A 22,142-nucleotide genomic window follows, 5' to 3' on the forward strand; every position below is an offset into this window, starting at 1 on the left:
ATTAGCAACAAAAGCTGCTATTTGATGTCAAACCTCCATACTTTTTTGTTCTTTAAAGAAGAAATTTTACATGTAATGGCCCAGCTTCACTAAGTGGGAATGATTTCTTGTTCTAGATTTTCCCAGCTCTATAAAGTTCAAAATATAAATTGAAGATGAGCATCTTAGTTTAACCATTTTCCCTATTTTTTCTGGGGGGAGGGGAAGGAGAAAGGAAAGAAGGCTGAAAGCCATCTGTTCTTTTTAGCAATGACAGAATGATGAGGCATCATCAATATTATGTTACTTTTCTCAAATATAAGTTATAAAACATAATTATAATTTGGTCTTGTAAGAAAGAGAATCCAGATGCAGTTTATGACATAATCATCTTCTTCAGTTGGGTTTTGACATCTGGAAATTTACAGGCAAAATGTGACCAATTAAAATAGGCAGAAGTCTCTTGCCTGACAGTGTTCACACTGGTTCACATTTAAGGAACAACCAACCATATGTTCTGGTTGATTCTTTTCAAACTGAAGTTCAAATTTCTCCAACTGGCAAAATGCCCTTACGTCATTAATAGCTGGTAAGCAGGAAAAGTAATTTGGGATATTTTAATTTGGGATATTTTAACAGATTTGAGTCTTTGGAAATCTGTGACCTCTTTGTGTAATGTGAGATAAAGCAAAGTTTGGCTATGTTCTTTCAAAGGTATATGTGTGGTAGATGGAATGCCAGGAAGTCAAACAGACCTGGATTCAAGGACTGAAATACTAGTTATGTGACCAAAGGCAAACTAGAAAATCTTTCACAGTTCCAGGCAATCTTTGAGGATTTTGGGATATACTATATGTACTGTTTTTATATCAGAAGGGTTCCACATGAATGAAATTACAGATCTGGACTGAAAGAAAAAATTCAGAGATATTCAAAAGCTTGAAGAAAAAAAAAGTCTGAAGGTAGAAAAAAAGATAAGACAATATCACAGAATTTGAGGAAGAGACCATCTAGGAAAGAAATACATATTACTTCCCTGACATGGTTTTCCAAGTTTCAACATTCACTTTTGTAAGATTTTGAGTTCCAAATTTTTTCTCTCTCCCTTTCTTACTTCTCCCTCCCCAAGATAACAAACAATTTGATATAGGTTATACATGTACAATCATTCCCAAGTTTCATAGTGGGGACATACAAAATCTCAAGGCAATCATTCTGGAATAACTTTATTTATTTATTTAATCTGCCTCTTTACACTTTCTAACCACTACTCCTACCTTTACCCTTAGGGACAAGGAGAACACACTGAACCCCTCTTACATATTCTGGTCTTTCAAATATTTAAAGGAAATAATGACGTGACATTCTTTCCCCATTATCCTATGTCATAACTTTAGTTGTTTCATAGTTGATTTGATCAGACTGTTTTTAGTCCCCCCCTTTGCTAATGGAGAGCTGTGTTACATTGGATAAGCCATTTAATTTCTCCAGACCTCCAGATCTCTCTTCTATAAAATGAAGAATTTAAACAGATACCTTTCAGCCCTAACATTGTGTCCTCAAGTCCCTTCTAACTCTACCATTCTATTATTCAATGACCATCTTTGATGGGCTGCTATGTAAACATTTGAGAAAACGGCTTCCACAGTGTGCTCCCTCTGCTGGCAGCATGACCCAATAGCAAATTGTATTCTTGATTTTACACAAGCAGAAAGCCAAACTTGGCCTGATTTATTTCTTGCCATTCTTTTCCTAGCTAACCAGTTTATTTAAGAAAGCCCTCCTCCTCCCACCATACCCCTCCTTCATTTGTATCATGCTATTATTTCATTTAAAAGGACTCCTAGAATGAGGGGTCTGTGACCAGACCACCATCTGCTTATATATGTCCCAATGGGAAACCTAGCTGTCAATGAACCAAAAATTTTAACATAGAAATATAAAGTAGTATTTTATTTAGCTCTGTCCCCAGTGTGTGGTTGTAATTATGTTTTCTATCCTGACAGTAATTATTTTGTGGGCTATAAATAACTAAGCTGCTTGGATTTGAACCTATTATTTATCTTGAGCAAGATTTATATTCAGCAGAGCAATCTGCATCTCTCCAACAGACAATTTTAAAGGAGGCAGGGTTTCTGTTTTGTAGCTTTAGAAGGGCAAGTGACTTCTCACCATGGTGATAATCAGGTTGCTGTGGTGGGCAACACCAGTATTTTCAAATTTAAAAAAAAAAAAAGAAAGAAAGAAAATAGAGCCTCTCTGAATGAAAAACATCAGTGGGTAGTTTGGAAGAATGGTGCAGACATGTTCAAAGCAGGACCCACTGAAACGAATGGCTTCTGCCACCAGCAACCTTTTTCAAATGCTGGTTAATTTTCCATGAGGTAATTGCCTGGAAGTCATCCAAGCAGTCCCTTTATTCATTGTAGCTTCGCCTTGCCGACAGCAGGGCCAGGCAACATTGAAATAGACAGTCTGAACCAAGCATATGTGATGCCTGCTGCACAATATACTGAAGTCAGGAACAAAGGAACGAAGGGGTACTTTAGTTTCCAGGGGGTGAAAGGAAATACAAGTTCACAGCAGATTTCCAGAGGCCCCAAGCCAATGAGGTAGATGGTTTCTATCCAATTAAGAAGTTTTTCTTTTCTATAGGAAAAAAAAAAAAAAGAGTTGGTTTAGGGCTGTTTCTTTAGTTGAGTGAATATTTTTCCAATTTAAATTTCCAAACTCCACTGTCTGGAAGAATAAAATAAGAGAAACTGTGTGGCGTGAGGCAAAAATGACTAGGGTAGGAGCCAAGCTTCTATGGTAGTCTGCTTCTGTCCTTGGCTCACTAAACCAATTTAAGTCAATTACTTCCTCTCTTTCAGCCTCGATTTCCTCTTCTATAAAATGAAAATGTTAGATCAAATCTCTAAGATTACTTTCCTTTTCTGTGGGAATGTGAAAATAACAATATATATTTATATAACACATTAATGTTTTAAAAAGCACTTTCCTCATAACAGCTCTATGAGGTAGGTAAAATAAGCATTATGTTTCCCATTTTACAGAGAAGGAAACCGAGGCTCAGTAAAGGCCCTTGCCTAGTACCACATAAGTACTAGTTCAAAGACACTAACCTGGCTTTCCCCATTTCAAATCTAATATTCTCTAAAGCATCAAGTTGCTTATGGTTTCACATATGGAAAAATGGTCGACAGAATAATATCAATGGTAAGCCATAAACACTCCTCAGCACTCTCACTTTAATTCCCATATCACCCAAGCCCAGTTTATTATAATTCTGCTGAGAGACTAGTAAGGGGTTGGTTGTGAGCTATGGAGATGGAGGAGTCTAATGACTATTAGAGATACTAAAACAGACTTAACCAACCCATTTCACAATCACTTACCTATTTAGAGAAATATGAATTTTGATAGATATGAATTACAGCTGAGTTTATGATTCACTAAAAGAATACTTCCCTCCAAACTCTGCTTAAAAATAGCTCTAATTCATAATGTACTGATTTTGGGCAAGAATAAATTTAATCATTTAATAAAGCATATTTTATAAAATTAACTTTAAATAATTTAAATATTTTTTTTCAATTACCTGAACAAAGTTTTCAGTGATGAAAAACTATAAACAGTAAATAGTAGCATGAGTAACACTTTAATTGGGAATTCTAAAAAACAAAACAAAAGAAGATTACATTCATTCATCAATATGCATTTATTAAATGCCTACTATATATAAAATATTGCTACTTTTGGAAAGAGGAAAAGATAAGAAAAGCAATATCTGTATCCTTAAGGAATTAATAATCTAGTAAAGAGATAAAACACAAAAATGTAAGTATAATATATAATACACTATTATAAGTGCATTAGAAGGATAACAAAGTGTTATGTGAGGTTTAAAGGGAAAAATTGGTTGTAACTGTAGGAAGAGAGTCAATCAGGACAAGCTTCCTAGAGGAGGAAGCATTTGAATTGGGTTTTAAAGAACAGGCAGGCATTCTAAGCAGGCATTGGTTCTGTGCTAAGGTTAGAAATAGGGAAAACACAGGGTATGTTTGGTGGTTAGAACTGATCTCTCTGGCTGGGTTGTAGGGCTCTGGCAGAGTGATAAGAGAAAGCTGAAAAGTCAAGGGGCTGCCAAATTGTAGAAGCTCTAAATGCTTTTCTTACTGCTGATCAGTCATTTCACTATGTCTGACTCTCTATGACTCTATTTAGGGTTTTCTTGGCTAAGATACTAGAGTGGTTTGCCATTTCCTTCTCCAGGGAATCCATTTTGTCAGGAAATCAGAGATTCTGTGACTTGTCCAGAGTCATCTAGCTAGGAAGTATCTGAAGCCATACTTGAACTCAAATCTTCCTGACTCCAGGCCTGGAACTCCCCACACTGTGCCACCTGATTGCCCTCATTTTAAAGCTAAGGAAATGGGAATTTTATTCTGGAGACAACAAGAACCTAATGAAGAATTCTGAGTAGAGAAAAAGCTAGTTTAAATGGTTAGATATTTGCTATAATCAGTAGGACAGTGCAATTATGGGAATATTAAAAATATTATAATTATATTATATTGCATAGTTACATTATATAGTTGCCAGATATATATATATATAGATATATATCTAGATATATTCTAGATACCTTATAGATAGATATATTATTAGTTATAACTTGAATAACACTATTCCTACCAACATAATTTTATAAGTGTGTACAGTATATACACATCATCATATCATCATAAGTATCATTTTAGTTATATTCTAAGTAAAATTCATCATGATTTTTTGATATCCTAGGACACTGCTCTGGATGGTAGCTGGCTCCTTTAGCTGTCACTAAGTCATGACTGCTTGATGAATGGAAGAGAATGGAGATTCTGTCTGATCAGAAAATGGATGCTACATAGAGATTTTACCTCTCTTCACCCACATAGAGAAGAGGTTGCAAAAGGAGTTTCAGCATGGTAGAATCTCACAATTTTTCCATTATTCTCCAAGTTTTTTTAGTTTAAATTTTCATCACCAAGAAATGGAACTTTTGGTTTAATTATCCTCTAGAATGTAGTTTTATGTAAAATATGAGATTGCAGAAAGAGCATTGTCTCTTGAGTCAAGAGGATATGAGCTCAATCAAAGTCTGTCTCTGACATTATTTTGTATGATTTGGGATAAATCTATTTAACTTCTTTGCATCTCAGAAGGTTGTACTGAAACAGTCCCTGAAATGCCACCCACCTCTAGAGCTGCAATCTAAAAAGAGGGTTTTCATAAAGTATATTTCACAATGCAGAAGCGAGGCAATGACTATCACTTTGATTATCCATTTCTGTGGGAGTACAAGGTTTTAAAGGTTAGGATGAACTAAAGGGTGCACTAGCACCATAGGATGATTCATTGCTGAAGGCAGCAGGCAGACTTCCTTGTAATGCCCCTGGACCAACCATTTATGTTAAATGAAGACAAAGCATTAAGCCAGAAATGAGTCTTACTACAAAGTGAAGGTTGGTCAAACCACCAGAAGCAGGAAGCCCACTTACCTGGGGCTGTGAAGAGCAATGGGAAGAGGGAATAATGGCCGGTTGTGGTCAGAAGCAGATAAATCCCAGCATCTTGTGGCTTTCCCACAGACAAAAGGCTGGAATAAAAAAATCTCATGTTGATTAACTATACTCTAAATAATCCCCCCCCCCCCAATCTTTTTTAAAGAATATGAATAAAGAATATTCTACACCCCAGTCAGGTCACCTGGGCTTGACTCTGGGCCCTGCACCGACAAGATCCAACTCTTAAGCTGAAATTTACTTAAACTCTAAGATCTGTAGTTTCCTCATCTGTAGAATGAAGATGATAATGCTTGCCTCACGTGGTGGTTGTGCTCTAGTAATGTGAACTGTTATTATTATTTTTTGTTCATGTGGACAGATAACATTTTTTCAATATGACAAATTCAGTAGACTAATTTTTCATTTATTCAACATTTACTGATTATTGACTTTTTCCACCTCTTCCATGAAGCTTCTCCTGATCTCCTTGGCCAATAAGCACCTTTGTTTTTTTAAACTCTGTAATGCACTTATATAATATTGTCTGTTACAGACTATGTCCAATCCCTCTACCAGACAGCAGAGATGCCATTTCATTGAATTCTCTATTACCTCCAATCACGTAGGCCTGGGGCTTTGTACAGAGTACTTAATAAACCCTTGCTGAGTAAAGACCTTCTCTCAGGTGTTGGATGTGGTAGTGGTGGGGACAGTCAAGGATGACGCAAAGATGAACTCACCATCCAGCAAGGGAAATAAACCACCCATACAAATATAACACAAGGCAGAGAGTAATAGATTCACGAGAGAGTTACAAAGTGCTATAAGAATTCAGAGAATGCTTGCTGTTGTTGACATTTCTGGGTAGGGCTACCCAGGATTGGGGATGGGCAAGATGAAAGATCAACAGAAGGACAACTGATTTCATGATCACTGTCTATACTATAAAACAAAGAGAAAGTTGCTCCTCCCCCCTTTACCATAGGATCATAGCTCTAGAGCTGTAAGGGACCTTAGAGGGATTGGATCTAGTCCAATCCCCTCATTTTAATGATGAGAAATATGAGCCCCTGAAAGGTAAGCAACATTCTGATGGCAGTAAGTGATAGAGGGGGATTTGAACTAATTTCTAGCCCACCTCTAGATCACGAGTAGCCCAATGTTGTTGCTCCCCAGGGGATACTTGAAATTATAGTCACATTGGCTAATTTAAGCCCTAGTGGAACAGAAATAAAGGTACACGAAAGTACACAGCCCTTCAATCTTTTGAGATATTCTGTTTTCAGCCAGCTTAGCAGGTACAAGATATATGTGACTTTCCCCTCCTCTGAAAAATTGCAGGGGAGAATTTAGAGGTGGGAAGATGCAGTAGTCAAGGCAAGAAGGCAACAAAGGGCTTATGCCAGGGAATAAAGAGGAAATGTATGAAAAAGTAAAGGAAAGAAGGAAGACAAACTAAGAAATAAACAGAACAAATCCTCTCCAGAATGTTAAGCTCAATAACTCAAGTGAATTTTTGGTTCTCATAGATTTCATTTATCTCTAAAGTATGAATCACTATAGAAACTCTCTTTAACATTCAGAACCTCTGAGTTCAAAGCTTCTATAATAAAATTGACAATGTTTTTTTTTTTCTTAATAAGCCTCAGATATTTTGAAGATGTACTTAATTACACCTTATTTATTCGCATGCACTCAAAGAAAATAACATCACACTGAAATATAACATTTTATAGTATTCAAAGTACTTTTATATCCATTATCTATTTAGTTCCTGAATTTTAGAGTTAGTGAAAGGTTAAGTGACTTATCTTGGAAAGTGGATGGTAGACATTTACCAGCTGATAAATGGCCAAAGGATATGAACAGATAATTTTCAGATGAGAAAAGTCATTTCTAGTCATATGAAAAAAATGCTCTAAATCACTATTGATTAGAAAAATCAAATTAAGACAACTCTGAGATACTACTTCACACCTCTCAGATTGGCTAAGATGACAGGAAAAGTTAATGATGAATGTTGGAGGGGATGTGGGAAAATTGGGACACTAGTATATTGTTGGTGGAACTGTGAATACATCTAGCCATTCTGGAGAGCAATTTGGAACTATACTCAAAAAGTTATCAAACTGTGCATACCCTTTGATCCAGCAGTGTCTCTATTGGGTCTGCGTCCCAAAAAGATCATAAAAGAGGGGAAAAGACCCACATGCACAAAAAATGTTTGGAGTGGCCCTTTTTGTAGTGGCAAGGAACTAGAAATCCACTCTCTGGCTGAATAAGTTAGGGCATATGAATGTAATGAAATATTATTGTTCTATAAGAAATGATGAGAAGCCTGATTTCAGAAAAGCGTGGACTTACATGAACTGATGATTAGTGAAATAAACAGAACCAAAAGAATATTGTACACAGTAACAACATTATGTGATGATCAACTGTGATAAACTTGGCTCTTTTAAAAAATGAGATGATCCAAGACAATTCCAGTAGATTTGTGATGGAAAGTGCCACCTGCATGCAGAGACAGAACTTTAGAGACTGAATGTGGATAAAAGCATAGTGTTTTCAGCTTTTTTGTTGCTGTTTTTTTTCTTTCTCTTGTCATACACAAGCAGCATGACAAATACGGAAATATGTTTAGAAGAACTGCACATATTTAACTTATGTCAGATTGCTTGCAGTCTTGAAGAGGAGGGAGGGAAGGAGAGAGAGAGAGAAAAATTTGGAACACAAGGTTTTGCAAAGGTTCATATTGAAAACTATCTTTGCATGTATTTGGAAAAATAAAATACTATTAAAAAAAAAAACGAAAGTTGATGGCAGAGCTAAAACTAGATTGAGGATTACTGAATCTTCTCATTAGAAGGAGCAGAAGGCGGATTAGATATAAACTGGAAGTGGAAGAGAAAGTAGAAAATGGCCTATATATTTCTATTAATGGAGGTAACACAAAGTACTAGGCACAATGTAGGAAGAATATCCACAGGGAAGATCAGTAATCTATAGTAGTTAATATCTATATAAGAAGATATCTAGAAATAAAAGCCATAGCCTCAAATGCAAAAGACAGTCCTCATTCCCACAGAGTTCACAGTTTAATGTAGACAACCTACAAGAAACCATGTACATAAAAGATCTAGACAAGACAAGTTGGAGATAATTTCAGAGGGAAGACACTAAAATTAAGGACAATCAAGAAAGGTTTCTTGTAGAAAGTGAGGATTCTGCTGAGACTTAACAGAAGAAGAAACTAAGATAAATTTCCCTCAATAAGCTCAATTCACCGGAAGTGAATGAAATACATTTTAAGGTATCAAAAACTGGTAAACATAATTTCTGGCATTCCACCAGTGACCTCTACAAAATCATGGAGAATAAGAGAGATACTACAGGATTTAAAAATGAGAAATATCCTGATTTTCAAAAACATGTAGAAGAGAAGTGTAAAATTCTAGAGCTTATTAATAGTGGAATGGGAAACAGATGAAGAATTGGCTTGAATTCTAGAACATTTCATACCAGATAATGAATTTTATTTTTTGTCAGGGTTCCTATACTGGTAGATCAATCTATAACTTGGTCTTCCTGCCTCCACCTCACCCCTACTTCCCCCACAAAAAATTAATTGGTGTAAGTATAGCAAGACAATAATTCATGCAAAAAAGATCTGATAGTTTTGCCCTCCTTACTGTTAGTTTTATACGTGTCAACAGTGGGACCTAGCAGTCAAAAACATCAATGTGATCTTAGAATTTATAAAGACAACCATATTGTTCAAAAAAAGGAGCTGATAATTCCACCATACTCTGCCTTGGTTAAGCTATATCTGAAATAATGATTTTAGTTCTGGTGATTACCTGTTAGGAATGATAGGAAAATGGGAATCTGCCTTAAAGAAGGTAATTAGAGTGATAAAAGACAAGAAATTATTTCATTTGAGTGACTACCAAAGAAACTAGCAATGTTTAGCTTAAAAAAGCAATAATAGTTGTCAAAAAGCATAATGAGTTGTCAATAGGAAGTAGTGGGGAGATCTGTCACTGAAGGCCTTCAACCAATTGCTGCCTAAATTACTAGGTAGAAATGCTCTTGAGGAGATCCTGTTCAGGAAAGTATCAAATAATATGCCTTCTGAATATTTCTTCAACTCAGAGACTCTGAGTATTTTTTGATTCCTTGCAGCACTGTGCGAACTTCTCTTATAATTTACAGTTGTATTCTTATCTTATCCATTGTATTAGGCTGTTAGGTATATAAGGGAAAGGATAATGTCTACTTCATCTCCATATTTCCCCCCAAATTTCTAGGATGGAGTAAAGACTCAATAAATACTTGCTGAATGAAATATTGACTAAACTGTGGACTATTGGAGGAAGTCTACCTTTGTACTTTCTAACACATATATTTGGAATGGGAAAATCAAACCAAGGATAATAGTTTCATTATGAATTTTAGCAATAAAAATATGAACAAAGAGTGGGCATAGATGTGAAGTGTGCTTACCTCATTGGGAGAATTGCTAGGAGTATTGCTTTTTCATGAACATGCCACCCAAACATGAAGGAACTTAATGCACAAACAATTAGACACCGAAGAAAGCCTCTGGGCCCTTGGGGTTTAAACCAAAGACAGAAAATAGAGGGCTAGAAACAATAGGCAAAAATGAGACTTCAGTATCATTTTCAATAAACTTTTAAGTAACATTTTTCAGGCTGGTTAAATGTTTGCATAATCAATAAGATACTATATAATTCAGACAACTGTCAATCTCTCCCCCTCCCTGCAGAAGAATGGAATAGTTTTAACAAATTGTTACCAAAAAAAACCCCACAATGCAAAATATTTCTTGTCAAAAGTCAAGTAATCTACTCTCATTAATATCTGAGGAATCTAGTATAAGTCTTGTAATGCCCATCTCCAACTGTAATTTACTTATTAAATCTCACCAGAGCCCAAAAGTTCCTGGGAAGCTTAAAGGAATAATAACATAGGAATACATTAAGCACTTTCCTTACAAAAACACTTTAAGGTAGATAATGTCCGCTTATGATTCTCCATTTTCTAAATGAAGGAACTGAGATTCAGAAAAGTGACTTGTCCTTGGTCACAATTAGAAAGTGTTAGAGGCAGGAAAGAAACCCTAAAATTATTTGGGTAAAAATTAGTGAGGAATTATCACTTAGGAATACTAGATCGGGAGTCAGTAAATCTAGATTCAAATCTCAGCCCTATTATTCACCAATTATATGATGCGGGCAAGTCACAACCTCTCTGGGCTTAAATGTTCTCATCTGTAAAATTAGGGAGTTGGACTATATCATCTCAAAGGATTTTTCTAGCTTCAAAATACTTTTTGTTTAGTTGTTTTTCAGTTATATCTGACTCTTTGCGACCCCATTTGGGTTTTTCTTGACAGCAATACTGGAGTGATTTGCCATTTTCTATTTCAGCTCATTTTACAGATGAAGAAACTGAGGCAAGCAGGGATTTAAGTAACTTGCCCAGGGTCGGGCACTGACCCAGTGTGTGAGTCTGGATTTTAACTCAAGTCTTTCAGACTCCCAGGCTAGTGCTCCATTTACTGTTTCTTACCTCCTTTCCTAAGATACTTTGATTCTATATAATTGACTTTCTAGCTTTGTGGGTTAGAAAAGAAATATTTTCAGTCACTATGACTAGAGAACTATCTCTCTTATTTGTTTTTGTATTATTCTTTAAGTATTTAGTATATTCCACTTGTATTACAATTATCTGTACAATTATTCCTCTATTAAGTCTTAAGCTTTTTGAGGTCAGACATTATCTTATTTATCTCTTTCTCTGACCCCCTCTCCCCTGCCCCAATACACAGTACAAGGTAATTCAAAAATTATTAGGAACTTACATAAACAAATGTATCAATACCACAAACTTCCTTTCATTTTTTTCAAAATAATAAAAGAATGCATTTATATAACCCTTTATATTTTACAGAAATCTTACTTCCACTAACTAGTGCAATAGATGGTGAAAGTATAATTATCCTCATTTTACAGAGAAAACAGGCAATAAAGATTAAGTGATTTGCTGGAAGCTAGTAAGTAGCAGAAGTGGGATTTGAATTCAGATCCTGATTCCAAATCTAAAGTTTTTTCTCATATATTACATCTTGTTAATATTTCTCATTCCCAAGTTATCGTACAAAAGTATTTTATTATATCACAATTAAAGCTATATTTAACAAAATGATTAAGGAAATTTTTTTATATGACTGCACATGTATAACCATATCGGACTGCTTACCATTTTGGGGAGGAGGGAAAGAATTTGGAAATCAAAAATAAAAACAAAAACAAAAAGAAAACAAATCAAAACAACAATAAAGACATGCTTAACTATTGGGCAGATTCTGATCAGTTTTTCCTATCTTAAACTATGATTTTCTTCTAACAATGTAGTTCACAAGTATTCTATATCTTTTTATACCAAGAAACTTTTATCTGCATTTTCTCACAGATTTCTCACAGGGGCTCATCCAATATGTGGGAGATCTTCCTCTAGATCTTTTAATGTTCTGTGAGCAGTAACGCATTGCAGCCCGTATCACCTCTGGTCTACATTATTACAACAGCTTCCAAACTGGTCTCCTAATTCTTTACCAATTTTTTAGTCCGTTCAATACACCATTGCCAAAGTGATTCAGATATAACCATATGATTCCTCTACACAATCAATTTCAGGCTTCCTATTACTTCTAGGATCAAATAGAAACTCCTTTGTTTACTTCTTAAAATCGAACTCTATCTTTTTATTGCTACTGGATGTTTTTCTTCCTCCCACTCCCCCCAATAAAGACTGGCTTTTTCTCTGTTGTTGATCCCCATGTTCTTCCCCCCACCCCTTCATACTTACTGTCTCTATGGGTGGCACATACTTTCTCTTCACTTTTGTCTCAGAAGATCCTTCTTTCCCTCATCACCCTAACTGCTAGTGTCATCCCTCCCAAACTATCTTATATTTAACTTTGTATATATTCACTCTATATTTTTGATGGCTATCTATATCTGTCTATATGCCCTTGTTGTATCCCTCATCAGAATGAGAGCTCCTTCAGAGTAGGGCTTGTTTCAATCTTTGTACTTGGATTTCCAGGGCTTGTTAAACTGTCTGGCATATCATAGGAGTTTAATAAATACTTGTTGATTGACTGAATTGTGTAATCGTGAAGATACAATCTGTTCTGGAAGATTTTTAAAAAGTCGTATTATTCCTTCCTCATATTTTCATCAAGGTTGACTTCAATAGCTCCATTCTCAAATTTTGTTGAGATAAAATGTAGAAATATGGGTTGGTAGGTATTGTTTTCTCATTCTTTCTGAGAACTGATCCCTCAATGACTTCAAAATTTTGTCACATTCATTACAGACTGCCTTTGTACATAGCTGGTCTTATCTTGTTACTCCTCCTAGCTTGTTTTTATGATCATTTCCACTTTCTCATACTTAAACTTCCAACAGTAATAGAGATTATAGATCAAATAGAGAGTTCCTGTTATCATTGATGAAGATAATAAGTTTATCATAGATGATGATAATAGACCTATTAGATTTTTCATCCATTGTTTTCTTTCCAACATCATCTTAAAAAGCTCTTGGGATGATCTTGTTTTTGTCCTAAAATAAGCTTTCTGAAGATTCTTTTTTCCTTTCCATCACTTTGCACTGTTTCATGGGGTAATACTTCCACAAACTTTGATAAAGTTTTGAAATCGGTTCTAAATCAGGGGTGGAGAATCATTTTTTTTTGCCAAGGACCATTTCAATATTTATAACATAATTTGCAGATTGTACAACATTATCAATTTAAAGAACTCAAGAAGTAGGAGGTGGTGGTACCTAGATTTCAGCTTATTATTGACTGCAATTGGCGTGACAAAGGATTCCTTGGGTTTTATATGGTTTACAGGTCTGATATTTCCCATCTCTGCTCTAAACAATAATTGAATCTGGCTGCCATCTCCTGCCTGGCAAAGATATTAGGTGTTTCCAGCAAAAGAAGCTTCTGGCATTTTTTGGTCTGCCCATAGCAATTGCTTTATATTCAATTAAATTTTCATTAGAAATCATGACAGTGGCTAGTTACTGCTGTTAATGGCTCAATGTTAATTTGGCAGAAAATCTCTAATAGAGTGCTCAGGGACCTGTGCTATTTAACATAATCAAAGGCATAGATAAAGGCATAAATGACAAGTTCATCAAATTTTTTGCTGACGTAAATCTAGGAGAAATAGTTAACTAACTGGATGACAGAATTCAAAAAGATCATGAAAGACTAGAAATTAGGCTAAATCTAATAAGATGAAAGTCAACAGTATTAAATGTAAAAAGTTCTTTAGAAATGACTGCTGTTTTTTTCTGTTAAGATAGTTAATTTCAATTTTTTGTGTGTAGTTTGATCTGTCCAATCTTCTGACTTTCTTCTGAAAAAGAAAAGTATTCAAGATATATAAGTATGAGGTTTTTGTATAATCTATAAAACTTTGGACTCTGTGGTCTCTCAATCCTGAAATATACTTTTAAACATTTTTCGCTATCTTCCACTATGTCCATCTTTGATGGTTTGAAGTATTTTACTGAATTCTTTGTGAATTCCTCTACTGCTTCTTTTCCTATGTTAGATTTTGGCACATAAGGTTTAACTACCTTCATGGTGGTCTGTTGATTATGTTCACCTTGAGCACTGAGAGTCTAAATGACTGAGTAGCCTATGAAATTATGTTCTGTGCTGCATGTAAGTATAAAACAAAAGTAATTCTTTCAAATATTTTATTTGTCTCTCTGAGGAGATCTCCTTTTAATCTTCTGTTTCATTTAGCATGAGAATGACAATACTGATCATTCAGTTCTGTCTGTAATGTCAAAAAATTGGTCCTTTGACAAATAATTCAAAATTTGACTATCAGTAATTGTTAGTGTTTAAAGATAGTTTAAAAACTAATTTTAAGAATCCTCTGTCCCCTGCTGCTATTATTATTGTAGAGATGGAAGGAACTCCATAGGATTGAAGACTATTTTAATTCTTTTGTCTGTGTTTCGTGGATGTCATGGCCAAAAGAATTCATCATCTGGTGGCTGATCATACAGGAGATGAACTTCTCTGTACACAGATAAATTGGTTTACACCCAAACCACTCTAGCTTGGTAGATCATATAATAGCTTGTACTCCATAGCCATTGACTTCAATATCTCAGGATCACCTTTCTTTCACACTGTGACACTGGGATAGAATTTTTCTGCTATCAATTAATATATATTTATGAAATACTACTAATAACTGCCAGATACTATATGTTACTTCCACTGAAAACCTTTTTTGCATATATTACAAATGAAATGTAGCAAAAGTATGTTATCCTTAAGAGTTATTTTCCTCTACAAACAATTGCTAGGGTATCTGCCTCAGATAGAAAGCAAGACAGATCCATACAAATATCTAGTTTCAAAAGCAAAAACAAATAAGTGTTTTAAAGTTGAAGTTTAATCAAATAAATAAAAGAAAAAGAAAACTCAAGAAATTATTATTATTATTATTATCTGTTAAATGCTTACCAACATGGCTATCACAGTGCAAAGGAGAGTTGCTAATGGAGTCACAGAGGGCAGGACTGTGTGTTGGAATTGTTGAACCAAACCACTTGTCATTGAGGCCTTGGGAATCTTCTTGGGATCAAGAAGATTAAACTTCAAACCTGTGAAGGATATAAGGCATTTTGCTGAAAAGAGACATCACAGTATCAAAGAAAACTATCAGTTCCCTGAAGAAACAATTTTATTTCTTAATGATGCTAGAGTTAAGATTTCACAGATAACTGAATCTGAAACTATATTGCCTAGTTAACTGTACCATCACTATGGTGAACACAAATGGAATAGAGTAATGTAAAACACAGGCTGCCCAGGAATCCATGGTAGTCTCTAGGAAACTGGATGAATGAATGGCAATCTACACAAGCCACTACTTGTCCCAAACTTTTCCAACACCCATTCCTAAAACCAAAGCTTAGGAAATCAGAACTTCTTTCTGCCTCATTCCAGGCAAACTAACAACATAAGGGGAAAGGCAGGAGAATCTTGGACAGTTTATAAACCTGTTTGACTCTCCTGCCTATAGAAATGAAAAGCAAAAATAAGTAAGAAAAACTTAGACTACTAATAAGAGAATAGTAGCATAATTTCCACAATACTTGACAATTCACAAAGTGCCATAGCTCTGTGAGGTTTGTAGCATAGTACCTATGTTTTATAAAAGAGGAAACTAAAATCCAAAGATAAATGACTAGCACCAGCATCAGAAAGTTAGGACTTGAACCCCAGTTCAATCTTTCCCCTGGTCTCAGTGTCCTCAACACTCCACTCTTTCCCTGAATTGAAACCTGAACCTGAAGGTTCTCTAACCTTCTTTATAGCAACATCTCACAAAGTTCTTGAAGATGCAGAATAAAATAGGTTTGAAAAATCAGGATTCCTACAAGTGAAGATCCTAACAGTAATTATGACTAAGTCTCATAACATTTAAGATGTTATGTTGAACACTAATGTATGAAAACTAGATCCTGAGGATAAATCCAATGCATCTAATCTACAGGGGAGTGTGGGAATCAGTATGGAGGAATGATTAAACACACAAAGGGGAGCTTTTTAATGCGTGGCTGTGGAGGAGTTACTGAATTTGGCAGAAGACAATGTTATCCAAGATCATGCTTGACTGAATAATAAGAATCTCCATCAAAGCTCAGGGTTTACCTTAGGACTTTTCTTTGATCACTGGAATTGTAAGCCAGCCAGCAATGATCATGATAGACTAACCTCATTTCCTTTTGTGACTAAGTAACTAGACACAGAACAGGGGAATGTTGTACATGCAATTTGGTAAAACATTTGATATAATCTCTCATGTTTTCCTCTAGAACAAAGAAGAATGTATGGACTAACTAATAGTAGTTAAATAAACTAAAATCATGTTGAATGACTAGATCCCAATGTAGTTGTCAACAAATCAATGTCAACTCAGAATTCAGATAACTTAGAAGGAGTTACCAGGTAGAAAGTTACAAGGATTCCCAAGATGTAGCAACACAAATAGCTCAACACCAGAAATGGATGTGGCTTTTTATCAGTAGAAATAATATTAAAAATTCATAATCACTTGCTTTACCAATACATTGCAAGACCAATGGAATCTCTCCATCTGGCTCCTACATGTGTTGCTTCCATCTAGAATACGAGTTCCTTGACAGCAGATTGTAGTGCTATGCATACAGTAAAGACTTAATAAACAGTTTCTTCCTTCTCTTTTTCCTTTATTTCCTTTCTCTTTCCCTTCCTTCCTTCCTCTCTTTTCCCCTCATTTTCTCTTTCCTTTCTCCCTTCGCTTCTTTCCTCCTTCCTTCTTCCCTCCCTATCTCTCTCTTTCCCTTCCAAGACAGCTATTCAAAAGTGTAACAGACTTGGGAAGCAGTAGGTTCCTTTCACACAGGAGGTGTACAAGCAAAAGCTGTAAGATCATTTGTTGGATATGGCAGAAAGGGGATTCTTATTCTGCATGAATTGGACTAGGTGACTGACCTCTTGGGTCACCTCAAACTCAGATTTTGTGATTATTAGGAACTGTCACTGTGCAGGTGTTCTAAGGTATTCCACCAAAATTTATTGAAGACAGAGCTGCCTTTGCTTCATCAGGAACAGGGACAGCCACATCAATGAGTACACATGAATATGTGAATAAAAGAAAGGAGGAAATAAGCATTTATTAAGTATTTCCTACTAGTCATACAGTGTGCTTAGTGCTTTACAAATATTACCCCATTTCATACATCACAACAACCCTTGGAGACATATGCTATTACCATACCCAATTTACAGTTGAAGAAACTGAGGCAGACAGGTCAAGGGACTTGCTTGGGGTCAAGTAGCCAGAAAGTGTCTGAGACTGGATTTGAACTCATGTCTATTTGACTTAAGGCCTAGTGCTCTATGCCATGCACAACCTAGCTGCCTGAATCAATGCAGATCATTTGGACAAACTGGTATTATCTCTCTCATCTGAGTTTTTTTAAATTTTATTTTAAAAACGATTAATACTTCTTGACTCAATAGTTCATTGCTGTCCTTATTCATTGTGCTGGCTAGCAGAAATTTTCTGCGGTAATAAATTTAAAAAAAAAACTTATTTATAAATTGTTATGTTATGTAAAGGCTGAATACTATGTATGCAATTGCTAGAAGATATCTAGTCAACGCATCCTTATCAAGTATAATTTTACCTAAGAAATCCAAATTGAAGCATATCACTCAACTTTCCTGATTCTTCTTGTTTCATGCTTTAGGATAGTTTAAATTCTCTACATGTTTAAGAAAATTACATAGAAGCACAATTTATTAAGGCTTAGAACCAGAGCACACTTATTCTGAATATCTGTTTTTTCAACCAAATATTGGTTTTTAAAAGAATGTTAAAAATTGCTTTTATCTCCCAAGTAGAAAATCAATAACCTCACTTCTATCAAGTTTTAGCAGGGATATTTCTCAGTATGTTGCTTACAGCACACCCTTTTCAGTTCTCAATTCTAGGAGTCATTTCCTCTGATAATCTAATAGCTCTGTCTGGACATCTGTAATTTGGTTCATGCTCCTGTATGATGCCAGGAAATAAATGGCTGGCACCCTCTCCCAAACCACAGCATTTCTCCCACAGCACAGGCACAAGTACTAAGTAGCAAGACTGTTAAGCGAACCATACCAATAATGGAGAGCATCTTGTCCAAAGCATTGTACAAAGCCCAGAAGTTTGGAGCCCAGTAGGCATGGCAGAGACCCCTCTTGAAAGGGAAAAGCCTCGAAACTATCTGAGGCAGCTGGTTCTGTGAAAAGGAATAAGAAATTCATTAAAATGGGGAAGCAACATGGAGACTGCTGACAGGATGATGAAGCAAAAAGTCATGAAGTTAGGAAATCTTGGCTATACTTTAGGCATATACCTTAACCTCCTTTTGCCTCAGTTTCCTCTTCTTTTGAATGCTGACAACAGTACTTGCCTTGCCTATTCCTTGGATTGAAGAGAATCAGGAAGTAAAGGGAAGAGAGCTGGACAGGGAGCTGGGAGAGCCAGCTCATGTCATGACTTCTGCACCACGTGACTATGGGAGCTGCTGCCTCAGTCTCCTTCTCTTTACCCTAGAATGATAGTCACTGGGCTGCTGAGAGGGAGTCTCCTTCTAGTGCCACTGAGATGGAGTCAGAAGGAGACAGTGTTCTTCTGACACTGCAATTTGAATGGGAATTTTCTAAAGAGTGAGTGCTATGAAAAAGTAAAGGGTCATTCCTCTACCCTGAACTTCAGGGTCATCAAAATAAGAAGGACTCAATGTCCACAGTCCCTCAAAGTTGGGGCTGAGAAGGCAAAAGCAAAATCCCATTGCTATTGATACTCCCAAGATGCCTGTTTTCTCAAGGGAGGAATAATCAGTGAACAATGTGCACAGTGCTATAGTCTATGAGAATGGGACAAGCATACAAATGCTGAAAAGAGAATGAACTTAGCAATAAGAACAACCAAAAAAATCAAGGGTAATGCCTGGTTGGAACATCCCTAAGCCAACCCTGAGCCAATCCTCAGCATGGCCTGCCTGCCAGGTAGTCTTCTAGGTTCTTCTTGAGGCAGAACCTTGTGAGGAAGGAAAGCTAAACTGTTTCTCAGGTATTTGATCCTCTTTGAGACGGCTCTCCCTATGAGGAACATATTCTGACATGAAGCCTAAATGTGCCTCTTTACAACTTATCTCTATAGTTTCTAGCTCTGCCTTCTGGGGCCCAATCTAACCCCTCTTCCATGCAACAGCCCTTCTCATAGTTCTTGCATTCAATAGGGCATTGGGCCCACCGAACACTGGAGTAGTAAGGAATCAGTGATTTCACTGATGTGGTGCTTCCTCCATGAATGCAGATCAGATCAAAGCACTTCCATCCTTTCATTACTGTCTTTATAAAATGTTTTAGTTGAAAAAGTTACCACTGGTGAGACAGAACCAAGATGGAGTAAAGACAGGGATTCACCCGAGCTCTCCCCCAAACCCTTCCAAATACCTTTAAGTAATGACTCTAAACAAATTTTAGAATATCACAACCAAAAAAGACTGAGAGGAACAGTTTTCCAGCTGAAGACAACCAGCATAGCCCTGGCCCCAGCAAACCAGGAGATGGCTTCGGGAACCCTTGAATCAATAGCAATAGTGGCAGTAGTGACAGTAGCAGCTTCTGGAGGTCCCAGCCCATAGATGAAGAGGGAGAACAGCTGGGCAGAACATGCCAAGGATCTCTTTGCTTGCACAAAGGCAGGACTCGGTTGCTTTACCCATATTCAGATTTGGGTTGCAGTGCCTAGAAGGTCCCTAGAAGGATCTCTGAAAACAGCCATATAAAAACCCTGAAGCATGGGTCACTACCCCCTCTACCCTGGAAATAAAGCCGTACTTTAACAAGGCTAGGAAAATAAGCAAATAAGATCTTTGATCAAAAAGCCCTCAACCTTTATGATGAGCCTCTCTCCATTTAGTGTGACCGATAAGACACAAACAAATCTGCTCCCAGCTTAGTCCCAAAGCTTCTTCCAGGTTGGCAGGATGGCTTCTAAATGACATGGTGGGTAGAGCACTGAGCTTAGGAAGATCTAAGTTCAAATCCTTTCTCAGACACTTATAGCTGTGTTAAGTTATAACCTGAGTTAAGTTGCCTTACTGTGACACTGTGCTTCATTTCTACATATTTAAATTAAGGAACTGGAGTCAATGGCCTGTATATATACAGGCTAATTATAATTGCTCTTTACGTCAAACTGACATATCAAGTTGTAAAAAGTAGAAAGCACCAGTCCAAAGACCTATTTTCAACTTGTTGCTATAGAAAGAAGGAACATGGATCCCAGAGCTAGATTCAAAATTCTGGCAAATTACTGCACCTCAGTTTTCCTCGTTTTAAAAATGGAAATCAAAATATTTCTTTGCACTTGTCCAGTGTAGGTATAAGGAAAATGTGAGAGATATCTGCCCACATGCAGTGGGCAGAAATGACATCAACATCTGGATCCTTGATTTTTCTTGTGCAGCAAGATAACTGTATAAATATGTATACATATATTGTATTTAACATATACTTTAACATATTTAACATGTATGGGATTACCTGCCATCTAGGGGAGAGGGTGGGGGGAAGAAGGGGAAAAGTTGCAAGGGTCAATGCTGAAAAATTACCCATGTATGTTTTATAAATAAAAAGCAAAAACAAAACAAAACAAAACAAAAAAACAAACAACCAAAAGAAAAAAATCTGGATCCTTGCCATCAAGTTTGAGAGTTGAGGAGTTCACAATGGGATCCCCATTTGTGAAACTTTTTATATACATGCCAATATTATGTTAGAGCAATGGAAACGCCTTCTGGCCTTTCTGATTTGGAGTCAGAAAACAAGATTTTAATCCCAGCTCTGCTATTTCTCTTGTACCAGCCCAAATAAGGGATTTGCCTAGATCACAGTGGTATTACAATTAGAAACAGGGCCATATAGTGATTTAGAAAACTACAAGTTGGCATTGTTTATATTATATTGGATTTTAACTTATTTTGTTTCATATTTCCCAATGTAATAAGCATTTATGTAATACCTATCAGTGCCAGGCATTGAGCCTAGTGTTTTATAAATATTATCTCATTTGTTCCTCACAATAATCCTGCAAAGGAGGTGCTGTTAGGATCCTCATTTTCCAGTTGAGGAAACCGAAGCAAGCAGAGGGTAAGTAACTTCTTTCAGTACATAGCTGAAGTGTCTGACGTCAACTTTGAACTTTGGTCTTCCTGACTCTAGGCCCAGCATGCCATGCAGTGTCATCTATTTGATCTCTAAAGTCTCTTCTTAGCTTTCTACACACAATGTACTAATATGTGTAATATGCAAATTTTTCTCTATATGTTTATATGTATAGTTTAAAAACAAGATAAGGAAGATACTTACCAAGGCTATAAAAGGACCCAAAGAAAGGGCAGAAACAAAGCAAACTATGAAACCCAGGGCAATTAGTCGGTGAAAACTGAAACTGCTCCATCTGACAGAGCCATCTATGAAAAAGAAACATTATCATTAACAAAGAGGAAGGGATGTCACCGCTGAAATTGGTATTAAAATGATCTGTGAGCTCATCTATCTTATCTCTTCAACTAGCCTGGGAAACTTCTTGCAGGTGAGAGCCACTCTTATTTATCTTTGTTATAGTAGAAACTTACACATCTTCATGAAGCTTTTCCCCATATCTCACTTGAGTCAATAAACATTTAAGTACCTACTTGTATCAAGCACTGTATTAAGGGTGGACAGTATAAAGGAAAACAAAAAATAGTCCCTGCCCTCAGAGTCAACAGGTTAATGGGGCAGACAAAAGGCAAACAACTATGAACAGATATAAAACAGGATAAATGAGATAATCAATAGGAGGCCACCAGCATTAAAGGGGATTAGAAGAGACATTGCATAGAAAATAGGGAGCCAGGAGATAGAGATGAGAACACTCTATGAAGGGAAGAC

At 36.3% G+C, this 22,142-nt stretch overlaps 1 protein-coding gene across 1 annotated transcript in view; it reads right to left on the reverse strand.

The window, feature by feature from the left end:
- Window positions 1–1,200: 1,200 nt before the first annotated feature.
- ALG8 (ALG8 alpha-1,3-glucosyltransferase) overlaps window positions 1,201–22,142 on the reverse strand; it is a 40,255-nt gene continuing 19,313 nt past the window's right edge. Inside the window, exons 7-13 of the mRNA XM_003764690.4 lie at window positions 21,576–21,679; window positions 18,313–18,433; window positions 15,123–15,262; window positions 10,038–10,177; window positions 5,526–5,623; window positions 3,581–3,653; window positions 1,201–2,628 (exon numbers count right to left, since the gene is read on the reverse strand). Of these exons, the coding sequence (XP_003764738.1) occupies window positions 2,400–2,628; window positions 3,581–3,653; window positions 5,526–5,623; window positions 10,038–10,177; window positions 15,123–15,262; window positions 18,313–18,433; window positions 21,576–21,679 (905 nt within the window). The 3' untranslated portion in view covers window positions 1,201–2,399. The remainder of the gene's footprint in view (window positions 2,629–3,580; window positions 3,654–5,525; window positions 5,624–10,037; window positions 10,178–15,122; window positions 15,263–18,312; window positions 18,434–21,575; window positions 21,680–22,142) is intronic.

The sequence above is a fragment of the Sarcophilus harrisii genome, chromosome 3 (assembly GCF_902635505.1).
Source record: "Sarcophilus harrisii chromosome 3, mSarHar1.11, whole genome shotgun sequence".
NCBI lineage: Eukaryota > Metazoa > Chordata > Mammalia > Dasyuromorphia > Dasyuridae > Sarcophilus > Sarcophilus harrisii.